General features: G+C 41.3%; 1 protein-coding gene across 1 annotated transcript in view; it reads left to right on the forward strand.

Annotated features, from left to right (window-relative positions):
- The first annotated feature begins 8,967 nt into the window (after nucleotides 1-8,967).
- The window catches only part of LOC138974207 (uncharacterized), a 20,161-nt gene continuing 4,815 nt past the window's right edge, over nucleotides 8,968-24,313 (forward strand). Inside the window, exons 1-8 of the mRNA XM_070346925.1 lie at nucleotides 8,968-9,045; nucleotides 10,044-10,208; nucleotides 11,668-11,769; nucleotides 12,759-12,875; nucleotides 13,709-13,845; nucleotides 14,898-15,030; nucleotides 21,604-21,696; nucleotides 22,180-22,205. Coding sequence (XP_070203026.1) covers nucleotides 12,761-12,875; nucleotides 13,709-13,845; nucleotides 14,898-15,030; nucleotides 21,604-21,696; nucleotides 22,180-22,205 — 504 coding nt within the window. The 5' untranslated portion in view covers nucleotides 8,968-9,045; nucleotides 10,044-10,208; nucleotides 11,668-11,769; nucleotides 12,759-12,760. The remainder of the gene's footprint in view (nucleotides 9,046-10,043; nucleotides 10,209-11,667; nucleotides 11,770-12,758; nucleotides 12,876-13,708; nucleotides 13,846-14,897; nucleotides 15,031-21,603; nucleotides 21,697-22,179; nucleotides 22,206-24,313) is intronic.

Consider the following 24,313-nt stretch of genomic DNA (forward strand, 5'->3'; position numbering starts at 1 on the left):
TTTCGTAATTTAACATTAAATACAATGAAAGGTGTTTTTTTGAAAGTATTGAGACTCATTGGGACTCTCACAAATTCCGGGAGAGAATTCCACAGGACGCTACCAGAATAGGCTAAGCTTGATTTGAAGAGATCTATCCTTGGAATTGGGACGTTAAACTTTCGGTTTGGTTTGACTTTAAAGTTTGCGACGAAAGTTCGTGGTGCACGGCCGGAAAGTATTTTGTGAAGGAGCACGCCTTCATTTAATTTAAATCTTTCTTTTAATGGGAGAATCTTAAGTTTCTTATAATCATCAAATACAAGACTGGATTGTTTCAGTAAAATTAGTTTCAGCGCTCGCCTATGTAAACTAAACAATGGTTTTAAAATATTAGCACTGGCAGAGTCCCAGATGGTTGAGCAATAATCTGTGATGGTTTGTATATATGCGTTAAAGTATAATAACCTTGAGTGCTGATCAAGAAAGTGTTTAATTCTATTTAACTGATATATTTTTCTCGACATTGTTTTACATACCGACCGAACATGATGGGCCCAAGACAAATTATTATCGATATTTACTCCCAAAACTTTATGATCTCCTACCTCCTCTATTGCGTCGTTACCAATGAATATGGAATGAGGATTGTTTCGTATGTTTTGTCTTGTTGTTATTAACATGTATTTGGTCTTTTTAGGGTGAAGACTCATGTGGTTATACTCCGTCCAATGAATGAGATCATCTACACTGTTCTGCAACGATGAATAAACTTTGTCTAATTTTTTATCAGTAGTGTGTAGGGTCGTATCGTCAGCAAAGAGTCATCATTAATACTAAGAGGAAGATCATTAATATACAGGGAAAAGAGTAGTGGTCCAAGGACAGAACCCTGGGGAACCCCGTATAACACAGGTCTTTTGCTGGATACGGTTGAATTAACGCAGACAGACTGCTCTCGCCCGGCTAAGAAAGAGGAGAGCAGGCATAAGGTTTGGGGTGACATTCTATATTCAACTAATTTTCTTAATAGTAATTCATGATTAATAACGTCGAAAGCTTTAGCAAAATCGACGAATAGGACACCACAGAGTTGATTATTATTAATGCTACTAAGCCAACTTTCAAGAAGGTTTGTTAATGCTGTGTGGCACGAATGATTTTCTCTAAAACCTGACTGGTTGGAATGTATAAGATCGTATTTCTTCAAATGAGTGGTCAAGTGTGTAAATATGTGTTTTTCAAGTGGTTTTGATAAAACAGGAAGAATTGAGATTGGTCTGTAATTGGCGGGGTCAGAAGAACTACCTGATTTAAATAGCGGGATTACTTTCGCCTCCTTTAATTTGGTGGGAAAGTAGGATTTGTCAAGGCACAAATTATAAACATATGTAAGGGATTCTGCAATAAAAGGGGCAGACAACTTCAGAATTTTCCCATCAATATTATCCAAACCCCGAGTACCTGTTTGTTTTAAGCACAACAGATAATGGAAGACTTCGCTAACAGATAGCAGAGGAATGTCTAAATTATGGGTAATATTTTTTGAATCACAAAACTGTTTCAACTTGTCCAGATTATTCTGTTTTGATCTATCAGTTGTAATTACTTTGTCAACAATAGAAGTAAAACAAGTCGCGTAAGGCGAAAATACAATATTTAGTCAAGTAGCTGTCGAACTCACAGAATGAAACGCAATGCCATTTTACTCGTAGCATCGTCAGGCCACCGCTCATGGCAAAGGCAGTGAAATTGACAAGAAGAGCGGGGTAGTAGTTGCGCTAAGAAGGATAGCACGCTTTTCTGTACCTCTCTTTGTTTTAACTTTCTGAGCGTGTTTTTAATCCAAACATATCATATCTATATGTTTTTGGAATCAGGAACCGACAAGGAATAAGATGAAAGTGTTTTTAAATTGATTTGGACAATTTAATTTTGATAATAATTTGTATATATTTAATTTTCAGAGCTTGTTTTTAATCCGAATATAACATATTTATATGTTTTTGGAATCAGCAAATGATGGAGAATAAAATAAACGTAAATTTGGATCGTTTTATAAATTTTTATTTTTTTTTACAATTTTTAGATTTTTAATGACCAAAGTCATTAATTAATTTTTAAGCCACCAAGCTGAAATGCAATACCGAACCCCGGGCTTCGTCGAAGATTACTTGACCAAAATTTCAACCAATTTGGTTGAAAAATGAGGGCGTGACAGTGCCGCCTCAACTTTCACGAAAAGCCGGATATGACGTCATCAAAGACATTTATCAAAAAAATGAAAAAAACATATGGGGATATCAATCCCAGGAACTCTCATGTCAAATTTCATAAAGATCGGTCCAGTAGTTTGGTCTGAATCGCTCTACACGCACGCACGCACGCACACACACACACACACACACACACATACACACACACATACACCACGACCCTCGTTTCGATTCCCCCTCGATGTTAAAATATTTAGTCAAAACTTGACTAAATATAATGAATGTTCAGATCATCAGCAGGTATATCAATAACGGAAGATTTTACTGTATCTTTACGAGATAATTGGTTGATCACCTTCCAGATGGCTTTTGAGTTTTGTTTTGAACTGGATGCAGCGAGCTCACGGTAATACTTTCTACGAGCTGCACGTTTCATGGACGTTACTTTGTTTCTCTGTTTTCTGTATTCTTCTTCTTTTCCCTTACGTTTAAGAAAATCGCGGTAATCAATCGCATGTTGAATGTCGCCTGTAAGCCACTTAGGTTTGGGATGTTGCTGCACACGAGAGGTTCGAAATGGTGCATGTTTATCATATACTTTTATAAACAAGTTGTACCATAAATCAAATGCTTCGTCGGGGTCTCATTGAAAAATGTGTAAGAGAGAGAGAGAGAGAGAGAGAGAGAGAGAGAGAGAGAGAGAGAGAGAGAGAGAGAGAGAGAGAGAGAGAGAGAGAGAGAGAGAGAGAGAGATTAAAACTAGAAAATGTGTGCTATATAAATAAAAAGGGGAGCTGTCATACTAATGCTTCGTAACAAGCATAATCACTGTCAAATCTTTGCTTGTACCTACATGGTGTTTACTGCGCTATATACACAACCTGTTTTATTTTCTTTTTTTAATTGTGTGGGATTTTTTTGTTTGGGGGGGGGGGGGGGGGGGTTGTTTTGTGATGGTTTTTTTTTCAAAGCCTGTACTGCTTTAGTCATTGAATGCACCCGACTTCGATTTATTGTTCAGCGATGGGTAATTGTGTGATCAACTATGTAAGTTAGTGATTGTTCTGGCTTCATACAATGACATTGCATTAATTTTATAAGTTTGTTAAAATCCTGTTGTTTTGTGTATGTGTGTGTGTTTCAGGCAAAAGCTGATCTTACAGTCCTAGTTGTATGCAGTACCTCTGCTTCTTCGTTCAGGAATCAAAGTATACAATCTAAACCGATTATGTTGTTCAATAATGTTCAGCTTAACATCCGGAAGAAGGCAGTAACGTGCCGAGATATTGATTATAGATATTAACGTACCTAACCTGGTTACTGGTGTGTTTTCTTTGTATTTCAATAATGTAAATGTGTGACAACTTGCAGGGTACTTGATGTTCAGAGCAATTTTTCTGGCAAAGGACCTTTTATGGACTAAAGAAAACTTGTGTCATGGTGCACAAGTCAATCAATTTGGTTGATAAATAATTTGTGCTGCATTTTCCCTGGTTCCAAAACGTAGTATGTATTACCACATGTCCTTACCTGTCATTGGCATCACCTGATTCTCTGCAAGTCTTTTGTGGAAATACGTCATTTAACACTTGCACTTATAGTAGGTGGCTGTGGAACAGTAGACATGCAACGACAACAAACAACAAAAGACAAAAGTGTGGAGAACACTCATGTTTCTTAACATACGCCAAGTTTCTTTGAGAATGCTCCAAGTGAAAATCAGGGGTTCCTAGGCCTGATATCACAATTAAACAGCTTCTTCTCAGAATCAGAAGGAAAAAAAACCCTGTTATATTGCGAGATGTCGTGACATGAACAGACAGCAGCAGCAGTACCAGCATTGCTAAATGTTTAGCATCGCAGACAAAGCACGGCTACTGATCCGACCAAAGCCACACTTTATGCACGATGGTCACATTGTTATGGCCAGCTTGTTAACGTGCGCATTGTGTATGTTTTACATATAATTGAATGCGTTTGTCGTTGTGTCTGTCATCTATCCTAGTCGTTTGATTTAGAATAAAGCAAACTTGTTAGAACATGTGTAGTGCTTCACATAAACCTACGTACCTGTTTAATAAGTAAACTAATGTCAGAAGTAGGTATTTACCTTGTTTGCAGCTCCCATGGGGTCGCCTTCACGCGGCGGGAGTGTTTCCACAGAGCTACCCCACCCCTTTACTTCTCTTCTTTTGTCTTATTTCTGCCTTACCAGTCCTTTCACCTATATTTCCTTCCAAGAAAACTCTCCCTACTATTCCCTGCAGTTTTCCAATTCTTTTCTTGTTGTCTTATTTCTACCTGACTGGATCCATCACCTTTATTTCACTTACCAAAAGTCTTCTTTTCCACATACTTATTTCTCTGCCCCCCGCATGTCGTAAGAGGCGACTAACGGATTCTGTTTCTCCTTTTACCCTTGTTGAGTGGTTCTTGTATAGAATATAGTCAATGTTTGTAAAGATTTTAGTCAAGCAGTATGTAAGAAATGTTTAGTCCTTTGTACTGGAAACTTGCATTCTCCAAGTAAGGTCATATATTGTACTACGTTGCAAGCCCCTGGAGCAATGTTTTGATTAGTGCTTTTGTGAACAAGAAACACTTAACAAGTGGCTCTATCCCATCTCCCCCCTTTCCCCTATCCCATCTCCCCCCTTTCCCTCGTCGCGATATAACCTTCGTGGTTGAAAACGACGTTAAACACCAAATAAATAAATAAATACATAAATAAATAAATAAATAAACCGTGTTTGCTTTCGCGTTCGCTTTCTTGATATCCCGCTGCAGCATTTGTATCACTTCCCTTGACATTCAAAACGCCAATGTATTTCTGAAAGGAAAATAAAGATATTGACCGAAACATCAGACAGGAGGTATATAATGCTACTTGCTAGGTTTTGTTTACAGTGCCTGTTCTACGACCACATCTGATTGTAATTTAAATAAAGAAAAACTGTATCCATTTATTACTTCTCTATTTGTGTGTGTTTGTGTGTGTGCAGGGGCGGATCACATCATTTTTAAGGGGGAGTTTCCAAAATTCTTTCAGGGACAATTCGACGACGCAAAGCGTTTAGTTGAAGACGCGAAGCGTTCGAACCTCCTTGGGGGGGGGGGGGGGGGGGTTTCTGACAAATGTTGATAAAAACAAGGAAAATGGATCAATCTGAGCCAAGAAACATCCCCTAATACACCTTCCAAAAAATTAAATATAAGAAGAAAATTTTGAATCAAAACAAGGACAATTGGTCGATCTGGCGCAACCTGAGCAAACTAACTAGCCAACTTCTTTCCAAAATCGTCACTTGGAATACAAAGGCCGGCTCCTAGGGGGAAGGGGGGGGGCATTCCCCCCCCCCCCAGGAAATGTTGATAAAAATCAAGGAAAATGGAGCAATCTGAGCCATCAGTTTGTCTTTATTTTCAAATTATTATTAAGTTTTTTTAGTTTTTAGGCTAGAGAGAGGGGGGGTGGGGGTGGTCCGGCAACCCCGGAACCCACCCCCCCCCCCTCCCGGATCCGCCCAGTGTGTGTGTGTGTGTGTGACCGATAACCTTCTCTAAATTCTAATCGTTGCGTTTGCATGGTAAGGCCAAAACAAAAATTGTATGTTTCTACCTACCTACCCTACAAAAAATAGGGTAGGTAGGTAGGGATTTTTGTGTGTTTTTGTTTGGTCAGGGTAGCAATTAACTATACAGTGACGCAAAGAGACTGGACTTACTATACAAAAGTAAGTATAGGGTCGGCGGGAAAAAAACTAGGTAAGGTCGGGTGACCAGAAACATACAACTTTTTTTTTGCCTAATACAGTTTTAATACTGGATATGCCCATGAAAACAAAATATCGTTTCTTGTTCATGTCATTGTGTGTGTGTGGCCATGACCGTGACTTCTGCATGCCCCGACATCTTCAGAAAAGACACAAAATGTCAGCAGGCGTATGTTCTCGGAGCACTCAGTATGCCGTCATCTGCAAACAAATAAATACAAATTATTTATTTGTGTAAATAAAAAACAATCATTTTAATATTACAACACAAAAATCATATATAACTGTAGTCTTCACCAGAGACATTCCATTGTATGTCTCTATCTCCACTACACTATCTTCAAATAAAACTGCCGTAAAAAAATGAAATACTATAAAACTTACCCCCACTCAGATCTATTTGGGATTATTCAAGTTTCAACCATGAAACGATGCTGGTTTGGACAGATCTGCTAGTTTGCCGCTGAAACTGAAATCAAAGGCGATCTTCAGAACTATTTCTAATCTTGCATTTGTGATTAATATAAAATACTGATCTTCCCAATAGAAGCTGATGTGTATACACATGACCAGGACAAGGTATGTCGTCACAGGGCAATTACGCAGACGTCGCAGTTCAAAATATCGTTTTAGATCTGATTTTGTACAGCAGCCTGTGTGATTCAGAATCGTCTGCCCTTTTTTCGGTTTAACATTTTATGGACGATTCCTATGAGACTGCTCAATGATAACTGATGACAAATTCAGAAACAGATGATGGTTTCAAGTAGGCTACAGTAATGATTCGTTAAAAATGTAAAGCCACTCGCCGATCATTCACACTCAAAGAACCCAAGCCAAATCTGCTCTGGTTCCGAGCAGCTTTTTCCAACTGAGACCCTATTTGTTACGCATCTGCCGTGAAAAGATAGACCACAAACAAGCGGCACTGTACCATGCTTTCTTTTATGTTGCTAAACAGATTAAATGTGCATTGTAAATGTGCTTACATCAAAGAAATGCATTCTTACTTACCACAAAAATACTGGTACCACATTCATCGCACCTGCGTCTTCTTACCAAAACCTTTCTATATATTTGTTTACGATATAATTATTGGTGATTACCAACCGTTAACTATTTTTCAAAAATATGAAATGACTTTTAAGAATCAAAGAAAGATTCAATATTTTTCTGAACCATGAAATAAAAATCGAAAACTCCGTTTGATCTTTTATTTTGGTAGATTGATGACAACAGCCGGAACTGAAAGTACCAGAACCAAAAATTAGGGGCATTAATCAGGTAAACTAAGAAGATTGTCGTTCCTGGCGCGCACTTCACATGTCCGTTAAACAGTGTCAGAATGAGAGAGAACAATAACACATTTTCGCAGTTCGACAGTATTTGAGGCCCTTTTTCATATCAAAGTGTAAAGGTTGCTGAACGATTTTGTTCCTCTTTGCTTGTTTAGTTACACTTTTGGCTAATTTTGAGTTGAACTGGGCTGACGCCCGAGCATTTAAAACAAGTCGCGTGAAGCGATATAAAAACATTTTGTCAAGCTGTCGGCATTAAAAGTAACAGATAAACACAATAAACAGTCATTGCCGAGACTATATTTACAATAGTATCAACTAACCACACCCAAAATAAGAGACGGGTCACGCTCGTCTCCGAGTAGGGTGCAAACGCAGTACTTACCTAACCTATTGTCTGTAATTCTGAGCACATTTTTAGAGTAAACATAACATAATTATGTATATATTTTTGAATTCAGGAGAAATTGAGGAATAAGATGCATATATTTGTATATGTTTGTGAAAAATCAATTTTAATGACAACTTTAATGAGCAAACTAATTAAGTAGTTTTTAAGCCTCCAAGCTGAAATGCAATAATACCAAAGTCCGGGCTTTGTCGAACATTACTACACCAAAGTTTAAACCAATTTGATTGAAAAATGAGGGCGTGACAGTGCTTCCTCAACTTTCAAAAATAGCCGGATATGACGTCATCAAGGACATTAATCGAAAAAAAAATATCTGGGGATATTATACCTACGAACTCTCATGTGAAATTTCATGAAGATTGGTTCAGTAGTTATCTCTGAATCGCTCTACACACACACACACACACACACACACACACACACACACACACACACACACACACACACACACACACACACACACACACACACACACACACACACACACACACACACACACACACACATACATACATACATACATACATACATACATACACACACACATACATACATACATACATACATACATACATACATACATACATACATACTTACACATATACACCACGACCCTCGTCTCGATTCTCCCCTCTATGTTAAAACATTTAGTCAAAACTTGACTAAATGTAAATAGAGATAAGTGGGTATCAGTGACTACTACTCCCGTGAGTATTTAAGAACAATAGGATATAACATTTCAAATAACAACTCAAAAGTGTAATAGACACACAAACAGAGAGCTTGTAATAAATAATATGGCTGATTCAGTGAATGTTTGGTATATAATTGTACATTTTGGAAACTATAAACATTCTAAAATGAAAGGGCTAACAATGCTCAGGTACGATAATTCAAATGCATTTATAAAACCTACTGACACATCGCGAACAAGCTGACACAAATCATTGCAAGCGGGAGAGAGAGAGAGAGAGAGAGAGAGAGAGAGAGAGAGAGAGAGAGAGAGAGAGAGAGAGAGAGAGAGAGAGAGAGAGAGAGAGAGAGAGAGAGAGAGAGAGAGAGAGAGAGAGAGAGAGAGAGAGAGAGAGAGAGAGAGAGAGAGAGAGAGAGAGAGAGAACGTACTGTCAGCGAAGATATGGCAAGCTACATTCAGAAAACTGGAGCATGATGAATGTATTAATCATAAACCATAATAATTAATAGGTAGTACTACTGACATTTGCATTGACATACCTGGGTGTTGTATGTGCAGTCAAAGCAATCCAGGGCGACTTTTTCTACGTGACTCTCATAGTACGAACACAATCCTCTATATCTGACTTTCAACACCGCCCTGGCTTCGTCCTCCGTGTCTACAGTTATGCAGGTCTGTGGGGGACTTCTCTCAGTTTGCGGTCTAACTATTCTTATGTGATACGCTTGGAAGGTTTATTGTAGCTACACTACACAACTTTTCTCTCTGTGACTTGTACTCTACATATCCGATCACGAAAGGTTCAGTTTGTTTAATCCGTGATATCACCATCCGCACGACGCATATCATTTGCATCCAGCCTTTGATACAAAATATGGCATATACTTCGAAGGGCGATGTGAGATGCCCAATTTTCCTATGAAACTAATGCCCACTGATTTATTGTTAGACAATTGTTACGGTTCTCGGGGAACAAGCATGGTATATAGTTTCATCTTTATCAACATCGGTTAAGTTTTATAACGATGAAGCAGAAGGCAATGTGAACCCTCAGGATCGATGAAAAAGCTGTCTGACATCATTTTTGGTTTGTGTGTGTGTGTGCAAAACCATCGATGGAAAGTCCTCACATTCTTCTTCTTCGTTCATGGGCTGACCCTCCAACGTTTATTTGTGTTTTTGCACGAGTGAGTTTGAACGTGGGTAGTCGCTGTTACCCCGCCATTTTGGCAGCCATACTCGATTACGAAGAAAGCATGCTTGGTATTGTCGGGTTTCTATAACCCCATCACCTTTGGCGTATATTACAGGATCTTCTCCGTGCGTACTTGGTCTTGTGCTTGCCTGAACACACGAAGGGGGATAATGTACCAGCAGGTCTGCACATACGTTAACCTGACAGATCGGAAACAAATCTGTACCCTTAATTAACCAACCAGGCAAAGCCGAAATTGAACACTGGACCCTCCGCTTATGGGGCGTCTTTTCCACTAGGCCCGTATCCAATTGTGACCCCAGTCTTTATAATGCGCATTTAGGGCCCCGCAGTGTTGACATAACAGTGTGTGTGTGTGTGTGTGTGTGTGTGTGTGTGTGTGTGTGTGTGTGTGTGTGTGTGTGTGTGTGTGTGTGTGTGTGTGTGTGTGTGTGTGTGTGTGTGTATGTTATAGACTGTCGTCGTGAACTTTCAAGGCCAAGTGAAGGAGAAGGAGAACTATCGAGTCCAAACTACCCCGGTGCATACCCACCAGACACGTTCTGCCAGTGGACCTTCACACCTCACATTGACAGCTCAATTACATTATTTTTCGTTGACATCAACATTGCGAAAGAGGGTAAGACAAAGTCAAGGGGAAGAGTGAAAGTGACGGGTGCATTGCATGGTATTTGAGTTTTGTTTGAATATCTTTTGTATTTGGTTCATTGTTTTTTTGCCTATTGAGACTATTCCGAACATCTTAAATGGCTTGCAAAGAAAAAGCTTTGTAACAAAGTAACAAGCATAAACAAAATAGGAAGAAGTGACGGCAGGTTAGAAGAACAAGACCAGGATAACAATGAAAATGTACTCCAACAATTGTCTACTTCAGCAAATGAATACACATGAGAAATAAAAGAGAAGGGAAGGAGAACAAGTCGCCTAAGGCAAAATTACTACATTTAGTCAAGCTGTCGACCTCACGGAATGAAACTGAACGCACTGTATTTTTTCACCATGACAGAACAGCTTCGTCAATCCACGCGAGAAAGAAATCGCTCACCTCCCACGTGCAAAACGCAGTGAAATTAACACACCAGAATAGCGCGGTAGCGTATTGTGCTAAGCAGGAAAGCGTGCTTTTCTATATTCTTGTTAACTTTCTGAGCTTGTTGTGAATACAACCTATCATATCTATATGTTTTTGGAATCAGGAAATGATAAAGAATAAGATGACATTATTTATGGATCGATTTCTTAAATTTTAATCGTAAGACTAATTAATCTATTTTCGTTAACAACTGTGATCACATTTTAAGAGTAAACATGACATATGTATATATTTTTAGAGTCAGAATGTGATGAAGAATACGATGCAATAAATTGTAAATCTGTTTGGGAAAAATCGATTTTAATGACAACTTTAATGAGCAAACTCATTTATTAATTGTGTAGCCTCCAAGCTGAAATGCAATACCAAAGTCCGGGCTCTGTCGAAGAATACTTGACCAAAATGTAAACCTTTTCGGTTGAAAAATGAGCGCGTGACAGTGCCGCTTCAACTTTCACGAAAAGCCGGATATGACGTCATCAAAGACATTTATCCAAAAAATGAAAAAAGTCTGGAGATACCATACTCAGGATCTCTCATATCAAGTTTCATGAAGATCGATCCAGTAGTTTTCTCTGAATCGCTCTACACACACACCACACACACACACACACACACACACACACACACACACACACACACACACACACAGACACACGCACGCACACACACATACACCACGACCCTCGTCTCGATTCCCCCCTCTACGTTAAAACATTTAGTCAAAATACGAATACGAATACGAATACGAATACTTTATTATCTCATACAGAGACATTTCAGTGTGGTGCACATTAAAAGACAAAACAAATAATAAGACAACAGATAAAAATACCATACGAAGCATACTACACTCGCGCACGCATATGTACACTAACAGGAATAGTAACATGAAAACTTGACTAAATGTAAAAAGCAAAAAAGATGACAGTTTATGCTGCAGAATATGTTCAAGCAATTAAAAAAATCAGTCTTTTTTTCCCAGATTGCAATGAAGGTGGAGTGACCATCCAGTGGAGTTCGGCAGATGGAACTGGGAAGCGGAAATTCTGCAACAGTAGTGATGCTGCGGACCCCTTTGAGAAATGTGTGTGAAGGGAAGGGGACACACGCTTTAACAATTATCAAGACACAAATTGTAGCAGAAATAATTTAGATTTCGTGTGAAGCACTTCCAATGGACATGTCTGGCACGATAATGTTGCGTTATACCTTTCCCGATAGGAGCATTTACTATCAGATTAAAGAAAATAAGCGTTGGGAAATGGGAAATTGTCCAAAACAAAAGAACGCGTTAAAAGGACAGGACCAAGCACATTACACGTGCATGTGTTTGCCAGAGATACAACAATCAATATTCATATTGTAGGTTGGCGACTAGCTGACACTAGGTTGCAATTTCATTGAATATAGGCCAAATGCTAAGAAACAGTTCTTCTCACAAAATCTGGACTTTTTGAAGTGAAGGTTCCTGTCCAACATTAACAACTTTATACAGAAAACACAAGAAGGATTTCTTTTTTTTAGGTGGTTCTAGAATGTTAAAATGTGAGAACAAAATGTGCTGCAATGTACAGCGTTGATTTGAGAAGGGAAGTGAACGTACGTTATCTACTCTGAAGTTCAGGAAAAAGGGTCATTGATTGTTTTGTCTTGCCATACTGCTTCTTTCTTTTTCATGAGGTTATGTTGTCTATGTTCATGTTTGTATCTGATTTTTTTTTGCAATCAAGTACGCAATGCAAAAGGCAACTCTCTGTAAGTTTATAGTGTATATATATACTATTCCTAGTCCTCTTCAACATGAACGTGATTAAATGTTGATAAGTAAATGCAGGCTTTGAAATACTTTGCCGTTTGAATACAAAACAATTAAATTTGGTCTCAGAAGTTGGGAATATACATTCTCTATAGCGCAATCACATCTTCTGAACAAAAATGCACCGAGTAGGAGAGGCAAACCTCTTCTTACTCAATGCTAACCTTGACAACTTGTCCTGTTTATAACTTAGGGATTGAGCCTTAGGTTTTGTTATGTCTTGCTGACTTTAACTGTTGTTTTTGATATTTCCTTAGCGATGCTACCCTCATTATCGACTGACACTGGACGAGTGACTATCACGTTCCGAAGCAGCAAATCCATCCACAAATATGGATACGGATTCAAACTCCAATACTTCGTTAGGGACTTAAGTAAGTATTTGTACACGATCATTATGTGACACTGTTAACTTCTAAAGTACTTTGCATGAACAGTCAGGTAGATGTCAAGAATCAAGCGAACTTTTTAACAGTATAAGTGTTTCCTTTTGTCAAAACTCTAGAACCATCTCTTTCAACAGGCTTAACGGGAATTATGATGCAAGAAAATGCACAATGTTAGTGTGTGTTTGGATTCCTCATCTGACTTTTTTTCCCCGTGTATTTACAAGAAAGGGTACCGCGATTAGGGAGTATCACCTCAGACGAGCATTGTTTGAATCTTGTTATTGTTCCAGTGTCGGAACTAGAGTGAAGAATTCATGTTATATCAGTGTACGTTATATACGTTAAACCGCATGTGAAAGTTACAACAAAAACGAAACTGCGTCAAATTGCTTGGTCCTCAATAGTATTCCTTTGATTTTGTTTCAATAACCGATGTTTGGAAATAAGCCAGTTTGGTTTGTGTGCGTTGTGAAAGAGTGAATTATACCTTTGCTTTTATGGTGGCAAGCTGAACCCACAGGTACCCCTTTCCATGTGTTTCAGACACACCCACTTGCTAGTGACTGGCCTATAATGTTGCGTTGAAAACTTAACTCAAAGGACAGTCACTCTTTCACAACCCAGACAATCCCGACAGTGTTGTGTCCGGTGTTAGTGTTTTGCCTTGAAAGAGGTTGGAACATCTTTCACATTTCTTTACGGGTTGTTTTCTCGTGTATGTACCAGATAACTATACTAGTTGAGTGTGTGGTTATAATGTGAAAAGTTCATATTTTTTATGAGAGCTAAATTGCAGACTGGTTATTTTCTGTCACTAGGCAGCACGTGTGGCGGTGTTTTGAAGACAGGAGACGAATACCAGAGCCCTGGATATCCAAAGTTTGCCCCTAAAATGGCACAGTGCGTTTACGTCTTCCATCCTCCACCATCGGTTTCTGGGAATCTTGCCATCATGGTAATGTGTTACTAGAAGCAGGAGCAGCTAGTAGATAGAGGAGAAGGGGAAGGGGAAAGATACGTAGAGGTTATAAAACCAGTTTTACTTTCTTGAATTTAAAGGGATGTGTGCGTTTATCTGCGTGTTCTCTTTATGAAATATTGTTCATAATTGACCAACGGATTGCAGTCAAAGTGAGTCAAAGTGACTGAGTGTGTAGAAATCTAAAATTTGAACAACTCTAGCTCTACACAAAGTATGATATACCTTTTTCGCGCCGATGGTTTGTTCAAGGTTAATCCGATTCAGAAAACAAAGAAACTCGTGGTAGATGTTGATGCAGAAAACAACTGAATTCATTGATTTTATATTGAATGTCGTATCGTCAAGCGTGTAGTTCTTAGTTTAAATGCGGTATGTCTATGTTTTTTGCTCCTGAGATGTATATTTTAAACATGTGAGCGTTTGGAATTTTTAAGGCACTAAAAGTAGTCACCACAAAGTGTAGTTTCTCAACGCATGAGCTATAGATGTTTCAGGCTGGTTGCTGGGAAGTTATTTTATGAATGCTGGATGATTATCGAAAATGAACACATCTTCCAGTTTACAGATGGAAAGAAGCAGAGAATGGATCGGACGGAATAAGGCATTTGATAGAGAGATATTTGTTTATTTTGTATATACTTCATCCAAAGGGGGAGGGTAGAGACTAAGTTGACAGGGAAATGTGTGTCCTGCCTGTGTCTGTGTGTACTTGTATACCCACTTTATGTGTGTATGTTTGCTATGTGTCTACAACTGGCGCGCTACGCATGTTTGTACTTGTATACCCACGTTATGTGTGTATGTTTGCTATGTGTCTACAACTGGCACGCTACGCATGTTTGTACTTGTATACCCACGTTATGTGTGTATGTTTGCTATGTGTCTACAACTGGCGCGCTACGCATGTTTGCGCGTGTTTTACGACATGCATATTCCTGTTTTCGTGTTCTTTTTTGAATTTTATTGGCTAAAAAATGAACACTGAAATCAGATCCAGTGTTATTCACTTTTTATTTGACTTTCAGTTTGATCAATACCAATTGGCAGAAAACAACCGCATGTTTGGTCGGGTAATCATGGGGAAAACGTCAGGCCGTGAGATTACCGACACCATGGTTTTAGATACCGGAAACCATCCTACAGCTATGACTCGAAATCGTATGTTCATTTTGATTGTTGTGTTGTACTTGCTGAATCATACCTTTGCAATAATTCAACTATACTTGCTATTGAGTTTTAACCAACAGGGCGCGTTATTTTGTCAAGACAATTATAATGTTGGGATGTTGAAGAGTGGGCCCGTTATACAATGTTATACCTGTTAGAATAAAAACACCGTGCCCTAGCTAGGCTATTGCAACCCTGTAAACATGGCAGCGTTTACATTGCCGTATTTTACCTACATGTGTGGTAATTTGGGATTGCAGACGAACATCTCTCGTGCATTCCTTTCCATCCATGGGCATGCTATGCTATGCTAACTTAATATTTCTGTCTCCAGAACTAGCGTTTATTTGGGACATGGGCATGTATGAGTGCAGACTATTTGACTATCTTTGGTTAAATTACATATTCTTACTCCGAATCACATAATAGCAGCATTGACGCAGTCGAGATGCTAAGGTGTCTGAAAACGCTATCCCGTCCATAGTTTAAGGGAAGCAACCCATACAAAAAAAGTAGCAAACTTGCCACCCAGGGTTACCTCCCGTAGTGTGCATTACGTCACAGCTACTGTACCCACACGTGATATCATCATTCGACTCCTTTCAGCCAGAGAGACAGGTCGTCTTTTCGCTTTGCTCCTTGGCCGTTTTTGAGTGTCAGCCTCTCCTAGCTGGTTTCCAGTTGGTGAGATTGTTCCTTGTTATAGTTTGACATTTTTGATTCTGCTGCAAATTTGTTACGTCCTCTTCAGTGGTTTCTTGTTGTGGCCTCCATTTTGGTCGCCATTTTTTGAGCTAGCACGTGTTGTTTACACTGATATGTTTGGGTCCGTGCTCGGACTTGAACGTTTTCTCAGTGCACTCGAGCACTCTTTTGCTCTACTGAAATTTGTGTGTCCGTTTGGACTTGTAATTGTCCAGTAGCTGTTGTTGTTGGTCGCCATTTTGGTCGCCATTTTTGCTAGCACGTTGTGTTTCTACTGAGTTGGTTTTCGTCCGTGCTCGGACTGTGAACTTGCTTGGTAGGAAGTTTGTTTTAGCTGCTTTTTGTAGCTATCGTTCTATTGCTAGTTAATTATTCTGCTGAATTTCTCGTCCGTTTTGGACTTCGAATTTTACAGTAGTTGTTTGTTGTTAGCCTCCAGTTGGAGCTATTTTCGGCTAGCACGCTGTGTTTCTACTGAGTCGTTTTCGTCCGTGCTCGGACGCTTAACTATCTTGGTAGGCTGTTAGTTTTAGCTGCTGTCAGTGGCTATTGTACTAGTGCTCAGTTTTTTATTCTACTAAATTCTTCATCCGTTTCTGGACTTAGAATTCTATTAGTAGTCTTTGTTTTTATCCTAGCATTTGTGTTCTATTGAGGTGTTTGCGTCCTTTCTCGGACTGTAACTACCTTTGTAGGCTGTTATTTAGCTGCTTTGCGTAAGCTAGATAATTTTGCTGGTTGATTATTCTGCTGAATTTTAGGTCCGTTCTGGACTTAGTTAAATTTTCAGTAGTTGTGTTAACCTCTTGTCAGCAGGCTGATAGTGAGGTTAATGTTTTTGCTAAGCTGAGGGTAAGGGCAAGCGCCCTTTTTAAGCCTTACGCTTCCTCTTCTTAGCGAATTCTGTGATCGTTGTTTTTTGACACCAGAGCCTTGCACTTTGGTGTTCAAATTTGATCAGCTCTTTACTTACAGAGATCCGTACCCTTCTGCAGCAGCCGTTCACGGCAGCTGCACTTCCGGTTTCTGGAAGTGGTGCCTCGTCGCTCGAGCTGCGCCTTACGTCAGCAGTCGTCCGCGACAGCTGCTTCCGGCTTCGGCCGGAAGTAGAGGTTCACTGGTTAGTGCACAGGCTACGCCCATGTCCCTGTCACGTCCGGTTCGAGCTTCAACTTACGTCAGCAGTCGTCCCTGACAGCTACAGCTGCTTCCGGCTTCGGCCGGAAGTAAAAGTTCACTGGTTAGTTGCAGGCTACGCCCATGTCCCTCTCACGTCCGGTTCGAGCTTCTACTTACGTCAGCAGTCGTCCGCGACAGCTGCTTCCGGCTTCGGCTGGAAGTAAAAGTTCACTGGTTAGTGCACAGGCTACGCCCATGTCCCTGTCACGTCCGGTTCGAGCTTCCACTTAGCTCCTGAGGATGTCCCTTTGGGGATACGGCCAGTACAAGGTACGTGTTCGCAGCAGCCGTTTTCGGCAGCTGCACTTCCGGTCCCGGAAGTAGTGCCTCGTCGGAATGCGGACAGACCATGGTCCCATCCGGCTTGAGCTGCGCTATACGTAAGCAGTCGTCCTCGACAGCTTATCTTCCGGTTCCGGAAGTAGTGCCTCGTCGGAAAGCGGACAGACCTTGGTCCCATCCGGCTCGAGCTGCGCTATACGTAAGCAGTCGTCCGCGACAGCTTCTCTTCCGGCTCCGGCCGGAAGTGTTAGTTCATCGGTGTGTGGGCAGCCCATGGCCCCTTCCGGTTCGAGCTTTGCCCTTTCACAGCAGCCGTTTTCGGCAGCTTCGCTTCTGGCCTTGGCAGGAAGTGTAGGTCAAGCGGTAGTGCACAGGTTACTGTCACTTCCGGTTCTGGCCTAGGGCCTTCCTTCGGGTTCCGGGCTTCAGCTCGCACGTGGCTCAGCACCAGCTATGGCATAGCGCTGCTGTTGCTGCCCCACTTCCGGCTCCTCCCGGATTTTCCGGTTCAGTTCCCGCTGCTTCCGTTTGGTCGCCGGTGAATTGCGAACAAGGCTTGCCCTATAGGCATACAGGCTTCATGCCTCTGTTGGGACAGCAGCATCCACACACTTTGGTGGTGGCCGCTAGCTCCTCTCTTCCACTTTCTTTGGTTTTTGATTCCTCTCATCTTCCTCTCAGTCAGGGCATGAGTACAATTGATTGCCAACAGGAAGGACTTCAGGCTTCCGGCCTCCTCTTTCAGCGTCTTCGTCGGGTTCTTTTGGCTTTGAGCCATCCCCTTCGGTTGTCTCTTCGGACCCCAGGTCCGTTGATGACGAGCGGACGCTCGCGGGGTCTCCGGCCAGCTTCAGGGTTGCGCTTGAAGCTGCCGCGAAAGTCACTTCACGCTATTTTCCGGAAGAAGCGTCGTCTTCGGCCACGCCTTCGGCGTCCGGTCCGTCGGCGATGGCTGATTTCCAGTTGGCAACAGAGGAATCAGCTACTTCCGGTTTGAAGAATCACCTTCAGTAGCTTTTCAACTTTCTCGCCTCTTCGCCACGCCCCCTCCTTCCGGCAGCGGGGTTGCCTCCGGAATAACTTGCCGCTCCTGCGCAGGCTTCCTCCTTCGTGCCCTTAGTGGCTCAGAGGAAGTTGCCTTGGCCAAGCTCGTCATGGAACCTTCTGTCGTGCGCCGTTACCGGTCACGCCGGAACTTCTTTCGCTTCTTACGAAGCCGGTGAGGAAGGGATTCTGTTCTGCCGCTCTATGAGCAGACTCTCCTATCCTCTGAGGAAGTGGGCTGACAGCTTTTGGGAACTCAGTGCCATTTCCGAGACTCTCCAACGGGCGCTTTCTCGCGCTCTGACAGATTCCTTGGCGCCCTTTACTCTTAGTAAAGAGCAGGACGCGCAGGACGTGTCCACACTCCTCTCCACACTTGCAAGGGTGAACGAGGAACAGATGAGGCTGTCCTCTCTGCACTATTTCCATGCGGTCTCGTGCAGAAGGGACTTGTTTCTTGCCCACTCCTAGTTCTCTGAGGAGTCGACAAGGAACACCCTCAGATCGTCACCCTTGGTGGTCGGTCTCTCTTCGGCAACCTGGCCTCTCATGCCAGAAAGCAGGGGATTGAGACCAACAGAGAACAGCAGTTCTCTTCTTTTGAGCTTCAAAATCTGAAGCAGCAAAAGCAGGTCACTCCTAAGCAGACTATACCTAAGCGGACTCAGCCCAAGCAGCCTAAGTCCTCAGCTCAGGTTTAACCGGAGAGTTTGTTTCTTTCACAGCCGTCATAGGTACGCTGGGTTTTTGGAACAACAGCTGGCCTTCGGGCTTCCGGTTTTGCTAGCCTCGGCTGGCGCAACAGCCATTTCATCCGTTGGCGGTGGTGGTTGTTGCTTTCCTTGTGCTTATGGCTTCGGACTTCGACATTCTTTCCTTTCCCAGCGTATGGGGGCTGAGAAGTCGATTTCCGTTTGAGTGGGGTTTCTGTCTTTGGGCTTCCCCGTTTTCTCTTTGCCTCGAGCTTCTGGACTGGGTCCTGGTGTGTCTTTCGCCGAGTCTGACTCTGTCTTTCTCTAGTGATCAGGCGCGTTCTGGTGTTTCGTCCAAACTTAAGGGTCCCTTGAGTTGGCCTCGGAGGTAACATTCAGATTTTCCTGAGGGTGCATTGGCTTGGCAATGCAGGTTTGAGGAGTCATTCTGTGGCTTGTCACTTTTCTCAGGTTTTTTGGCTACTCCTCTCCTTTTGGCAGAGGTCCAGTTAATGTTCCAGTTTTCTCGGTGCTGGCCTCTAGGCCAGCATCTTATTTGGCGGCCGAAACTTTTGTTTCTTACAGTATCTGTGTACTTTAGGTACTTTGGTACAATGGCCGGCCTACGGGCAGCAAGGCTCTCAGCCTTAGCCTGTGCTATAGTCTCCTGCCTGTTGCGTTGCGATTTTGGTTCTGGTGACTTCGGATTTCGTCTCTTCCTCTTCTCCCTCATGCTTGCACGAGGTGAGTTGGGACGATTTCTGCTGGGTTGGGTTTCCGATTTTTGGTCACCCTTTTATCACTTGCAGCTGTGACTATTACATTTTTCTCCTGAGAACTCTTGTCTCGGGAGTCTTATGGCTGGTTGGCTTCACGGTTTTCCGTTTTTCTTACCAGCCTTGTTTTTTCTGTTTTGGGTTTTTGATTCATTTTCAATTACCTACAAGCAGTCTGCTCTGCGAACATTCTGGCTTTTGTCATTTTGTTTCCGGTCACCGGTCACATTAGGATTTGGCCACTGAGGTTTCCGCATTTCAGGTCGCTTCGTCCTCATTTTACCCCTCTCTCTGCTTTTGCAGGGGTTGGTAGAGGACGACTGGTGACCGTCTCCCTTTGAGATTTGCTCATTGAGTTGGACTCTGGTACTTGGTACTCAGGTGTCTCTCTCTTTCCCTTTTTTCGGAGTTTGGTCACTCTTCTGGAGCTGACTGTTCTCTCAAAGGCCTTTTGGGCCTCGCTCCATTCCAAAGTTTTCTTACATTGGCATGATTGCCTTATGGTCTCCGTGAGGGTCGGTCCTTTTCAGGGCTGAGCGGACAACCTTACGCACGGATCTTTTCCAGGCCATTAGCATTTCCTTCCAATAGAAGGGGGGGGGGGGGCAGCTTGTCTTTCCCTCTACTTGGCTCGGGTTTATTCAAGGCTTGGGTCCTTTTCCGGGCTGTTTTACGGTTCAGAAGATTGGAAGAAGTGCTGGGCACAGCTTACTGGCTCTCTGATGTTGTCTTTCGCATTTCTTGCCTGAGAGACATCTCGGCTGTCAATCAGGTTGGTTCTCGGTCCGTTTCTGTCGTTTGGCAGTGGGCCAGTTCCTGGCTAGGGTTTAGAGTGAGTTAAAGGTTTTCTTTCTCACGGGATCCTTTCCTGACTTTTGGCAGTGGGTCAGTTTTTTGGCAAGGAATTTTCTTTCCCTCCGCCTTGTCATAGCTTATGCTATCTTTTCCCTCGGCTCGGCCCGAGCTCATTTTCCAGGGCCTGGGCCCCCTCCTTGGCCTTTACGGTCTAGGAGGTTGGATGATGTCCTGCGCACAGCTTCTGGCGCTCGGATTTTGTCTTTATCAGGTTCTGTAGGGAGACATTGCTGCCCTCTGTCAGGATGGGTCTCGGTCCATTCCTTCCTTGGCGGCAGCTGGTTTATGTCTCTCCAGAACTTAAGAGTGAGTTTGAACTTTTTGATCTTACCAAAAAGTGGTGGTGACCTTGTTGGAGTTATCTGCTATTATGTGATTCGGAGTAAGAATATGTAATTTAATCGAAAATTTTTAATTAAATTTTCATTTGATTAATATACTTACCCGAATCACATAGGTAATTCCCTCCCACCTTCCCCGCTTTTGGTTTCTATGTATTCTAGAAGTCGAATGAGGATACCACGTGTGGGATACAGTAGCTGTGACGTAATACACATTACGGGAGGTAACCCTGTGTGGCAAGGTTGCTACTTTTTTGTAGGGGTTGCTTCCCTTATACTATAGACGGGATAGCGTTTTTCAGACACCTTAGCATCTCTGACTGCGTCAATGCTAGTATGTGATTCGGGTAAGTATATTAATCAAATGAAAATTTAATTACAGATTTTCGATTTGACGACACAGCTGTTGTAAAGGGGAAAGAAAAAACCCTCTCGGATCGTTTTGAAAGTTATGCAATGAAATTCAGGGTTTTAAATAATGATTGTTTTCAATTTACATAACAAGTATATTTAAAGAACATTAGTGTTGTCGTCAAATTCAGAGGAAAGAGCACTCTTATGTGGCATTTTTGTTCTATCTTGACCACTCGATTCGATATTGTTATTTACCAGGAACGCCGCGTAGTTCATAGACACATTGACATCACATTAGACCTATGACTTTCTGAAGTTAACATTTGGTCTTTGCAGTTCTGGTGAAAACTGCCTCTGTGGCGATACTGAATTTCACGTCAATCGTCAATAATCCGGAAAAGTTTATCTTCAACGTTTCCTTTTCTGCTGGTAAGTATAAACACAAATATGTCAGTGTGCCGCAGTATTGATTTGTCAAAATAGAATTTCACAAGCTGTTTTATATAATCCGAATGAATTAAACGAGCCATGGTATAGGTTTGGAAAAGTATTAATATCAAACCCTATCTTCATGCTGCAAATAGACTCAAGCTCAGAAGTTAAGCAATATTTATGCACAATATAACATTAGTTGCTACATTATTGAACGTTAAACATATTATAAACTGAGCAAACAAATTATTGCACCTATTTCCGTACCCCAACAAAAACATTCAGTGCTGTGTCATTTCATTCACACTGCAAAGGCCCTTCACTTGGCTACCGGGCACACTTTTCAGATCAAAGATGTCGGTTGTAGGTATCACGTGACCGCCGCCGAAGTCAGGGTATACCCCTAAAATTGACCTGACAAAAACGTGATGTACACTGAGCCCAAAAAGTTAAGAATATTTTTTCATTGGTATACCCCAGATGTTAAAAAGCAGTTTTTGGGTCAGGTAAGACACCAAATAAACCTTTTGGTGTAAAAAATGCAAAATATTATTCAGTTTAAGTCACCGTTTCGACGGTTGAAGGTGAATCATGCCGTCAAAAAACGCCATTTTTAACTGTAGGCGTGGTCACGGACATGTGACGTCATACCCAAATATTGCTCAGATTCAAGAAACACATTTTTTTAAACAGGAGAAAGACTGATCTTCAAATACACGTATATTTCTGACCCAAAAAGTGCTGTTTAACATCTGGGGTATACCACTGAAAAAATATCCTTAACCTTTTGGGCTCAGTGTACCAATTAAATATCGACACAAATTCAGAATAGGCTTAACTTGGCAATGTTTACATACGAGAAGAAAGAACAAGTCGCGTAAGGCGAAAATACAACATTTAGTCAAGTAGCTGTCGCACTCACAGAATGAAACGAAACGCAATGCAATTTTTCAGCAAGACCGTATACTCGCAGCATCGTCAGTCCACCGCTCATGGCAAAGGCCGTGAAATTGACAAGAAGAGCGGGGTAGTAGTTGCGCTGAGAAGGATAGCACGCTTTTCTGTACCTCTCTTCGTTTTAACTTTCTGAGCGTGTTTTTAATCCAAACATATCATATCTATATGTTTTTGGAATCAGGAACCGACAAGGAATAAGATGAAAGTGTTTTTAAATTGATTTCGAAAATTTAATGTTGATAATAATTTTAATATTTTTAATTTTCAGAGCTTGTTTTTAATCCAAATATAACATATTTATATATGTTTTTTGAATCAGAAAATGATGGAGAATAAGATGAACGTAAATTTGAATCGTTTTATAAAAACACTTTTTTTACAATTTTCAGATTTTTAATGACCAAAGTCATTAATTAATGTTTAATCCACCAAGCTGAAATGCAATACGGAAGTCCAGGCTTCGTCGAAGATTACTTGACCAAAATTTCAACCAATTTGGTTGAAAAATGAGAGCGTGACAGTGCCGCCTCAACTTTCACAAAAAGCCGGATATGACGTCATCAAAGACATTTATCAAAAAAAGGAAAAAAACGTTCGGGGATATCAATCCCGGAAACTCTAATGTAAAATTTCATAAAGATTGGTCCAGTAATTTGGTCTGAATCGCTCTACACACACGCACACACGCACACACACACACACACACACACACACACACACACACACACACACACACACACACACACACACACACACACACACACACACATACACCACGACCCTCGTTTCGATTCCCCCTCTATGTTAAAACATTTAGTCAAAACTTGACTAAATGTAAAAACAAGTCGCGTAAGGCGAAAATACAACATTTAGTCAAGTAGCTGTCGAACTCACAGAATGAAACTGAACGCAATGCAACGCAGCAAGACCGTATACTCGTAGCATCGTCAGTCCACCGCTCACGGCATAGGCAGTGAAATTGACAAGAAGAGCGGGGTAGTAGTTGCGCTGGGAAGGATAGCACGCTTTTCTGTACCTCTCTTCGTTTTAACTTTCTGAGCGTGTTTTGAATCCAAACATATCATATCTATATGTTTTTGGAATCAGGAACCGACAAGGAATAAGATGAAAGTGTTTGTAAATTGATTTCGAAAATTTAATTTTGATAATAATTTTTATATATTTAATTTTCAGAGCTTGTTTTTAATCCGAATGTTTTTGGAATCAGCAAATGATGGAGAATAAGATAAACGTACATTTGGATCGTTTTATAAAAAACATATTTGTCTGTTTGTGATGGGGTCTGATGGTTTCCGATTGTCTGCATGTTCATGGAAACCTTCGTGTTTGCATAACAGTTTTATAGGGCTAAGAAATTAGCCCTAACATTTTCAATCCTGTTTGATTCCACTTCGCCTCCCGAGGTGATCGTAGTGTTTCGGCACTCGGTTACATTTGTGTAAACAAACAGTGTGTTTATTTTTTTTTATTAAAATTGCATAAATCAGATGGTTGTATCACTTTTTTTCTCGTGAAAATGTGATGACACTTTATCTTCCAAAGGGGTGTATACCTAGCAAACGCCCACCCCCTACTTTTTCCCGAAATATGTGCGGAGGGGGGGGGAGGGGGGGGCGTATGCTAGGGATTGTACGGT

The sequence above is a fragment of the Littorina saxatilis genome, linkage group LG8 (genome assembly GCF_037325665.1).
Source record: "Littorina saxatilis isolate snail1 linkage group LG8, US_GU_Lsax_2.0, whole genome shotgun sequence".
NCBI lineage: Eukaryota > Metazoa > Mollusca > Gastropoda > Littorinimorpha > Littorinidae > Littorina > Littorina saxatilis.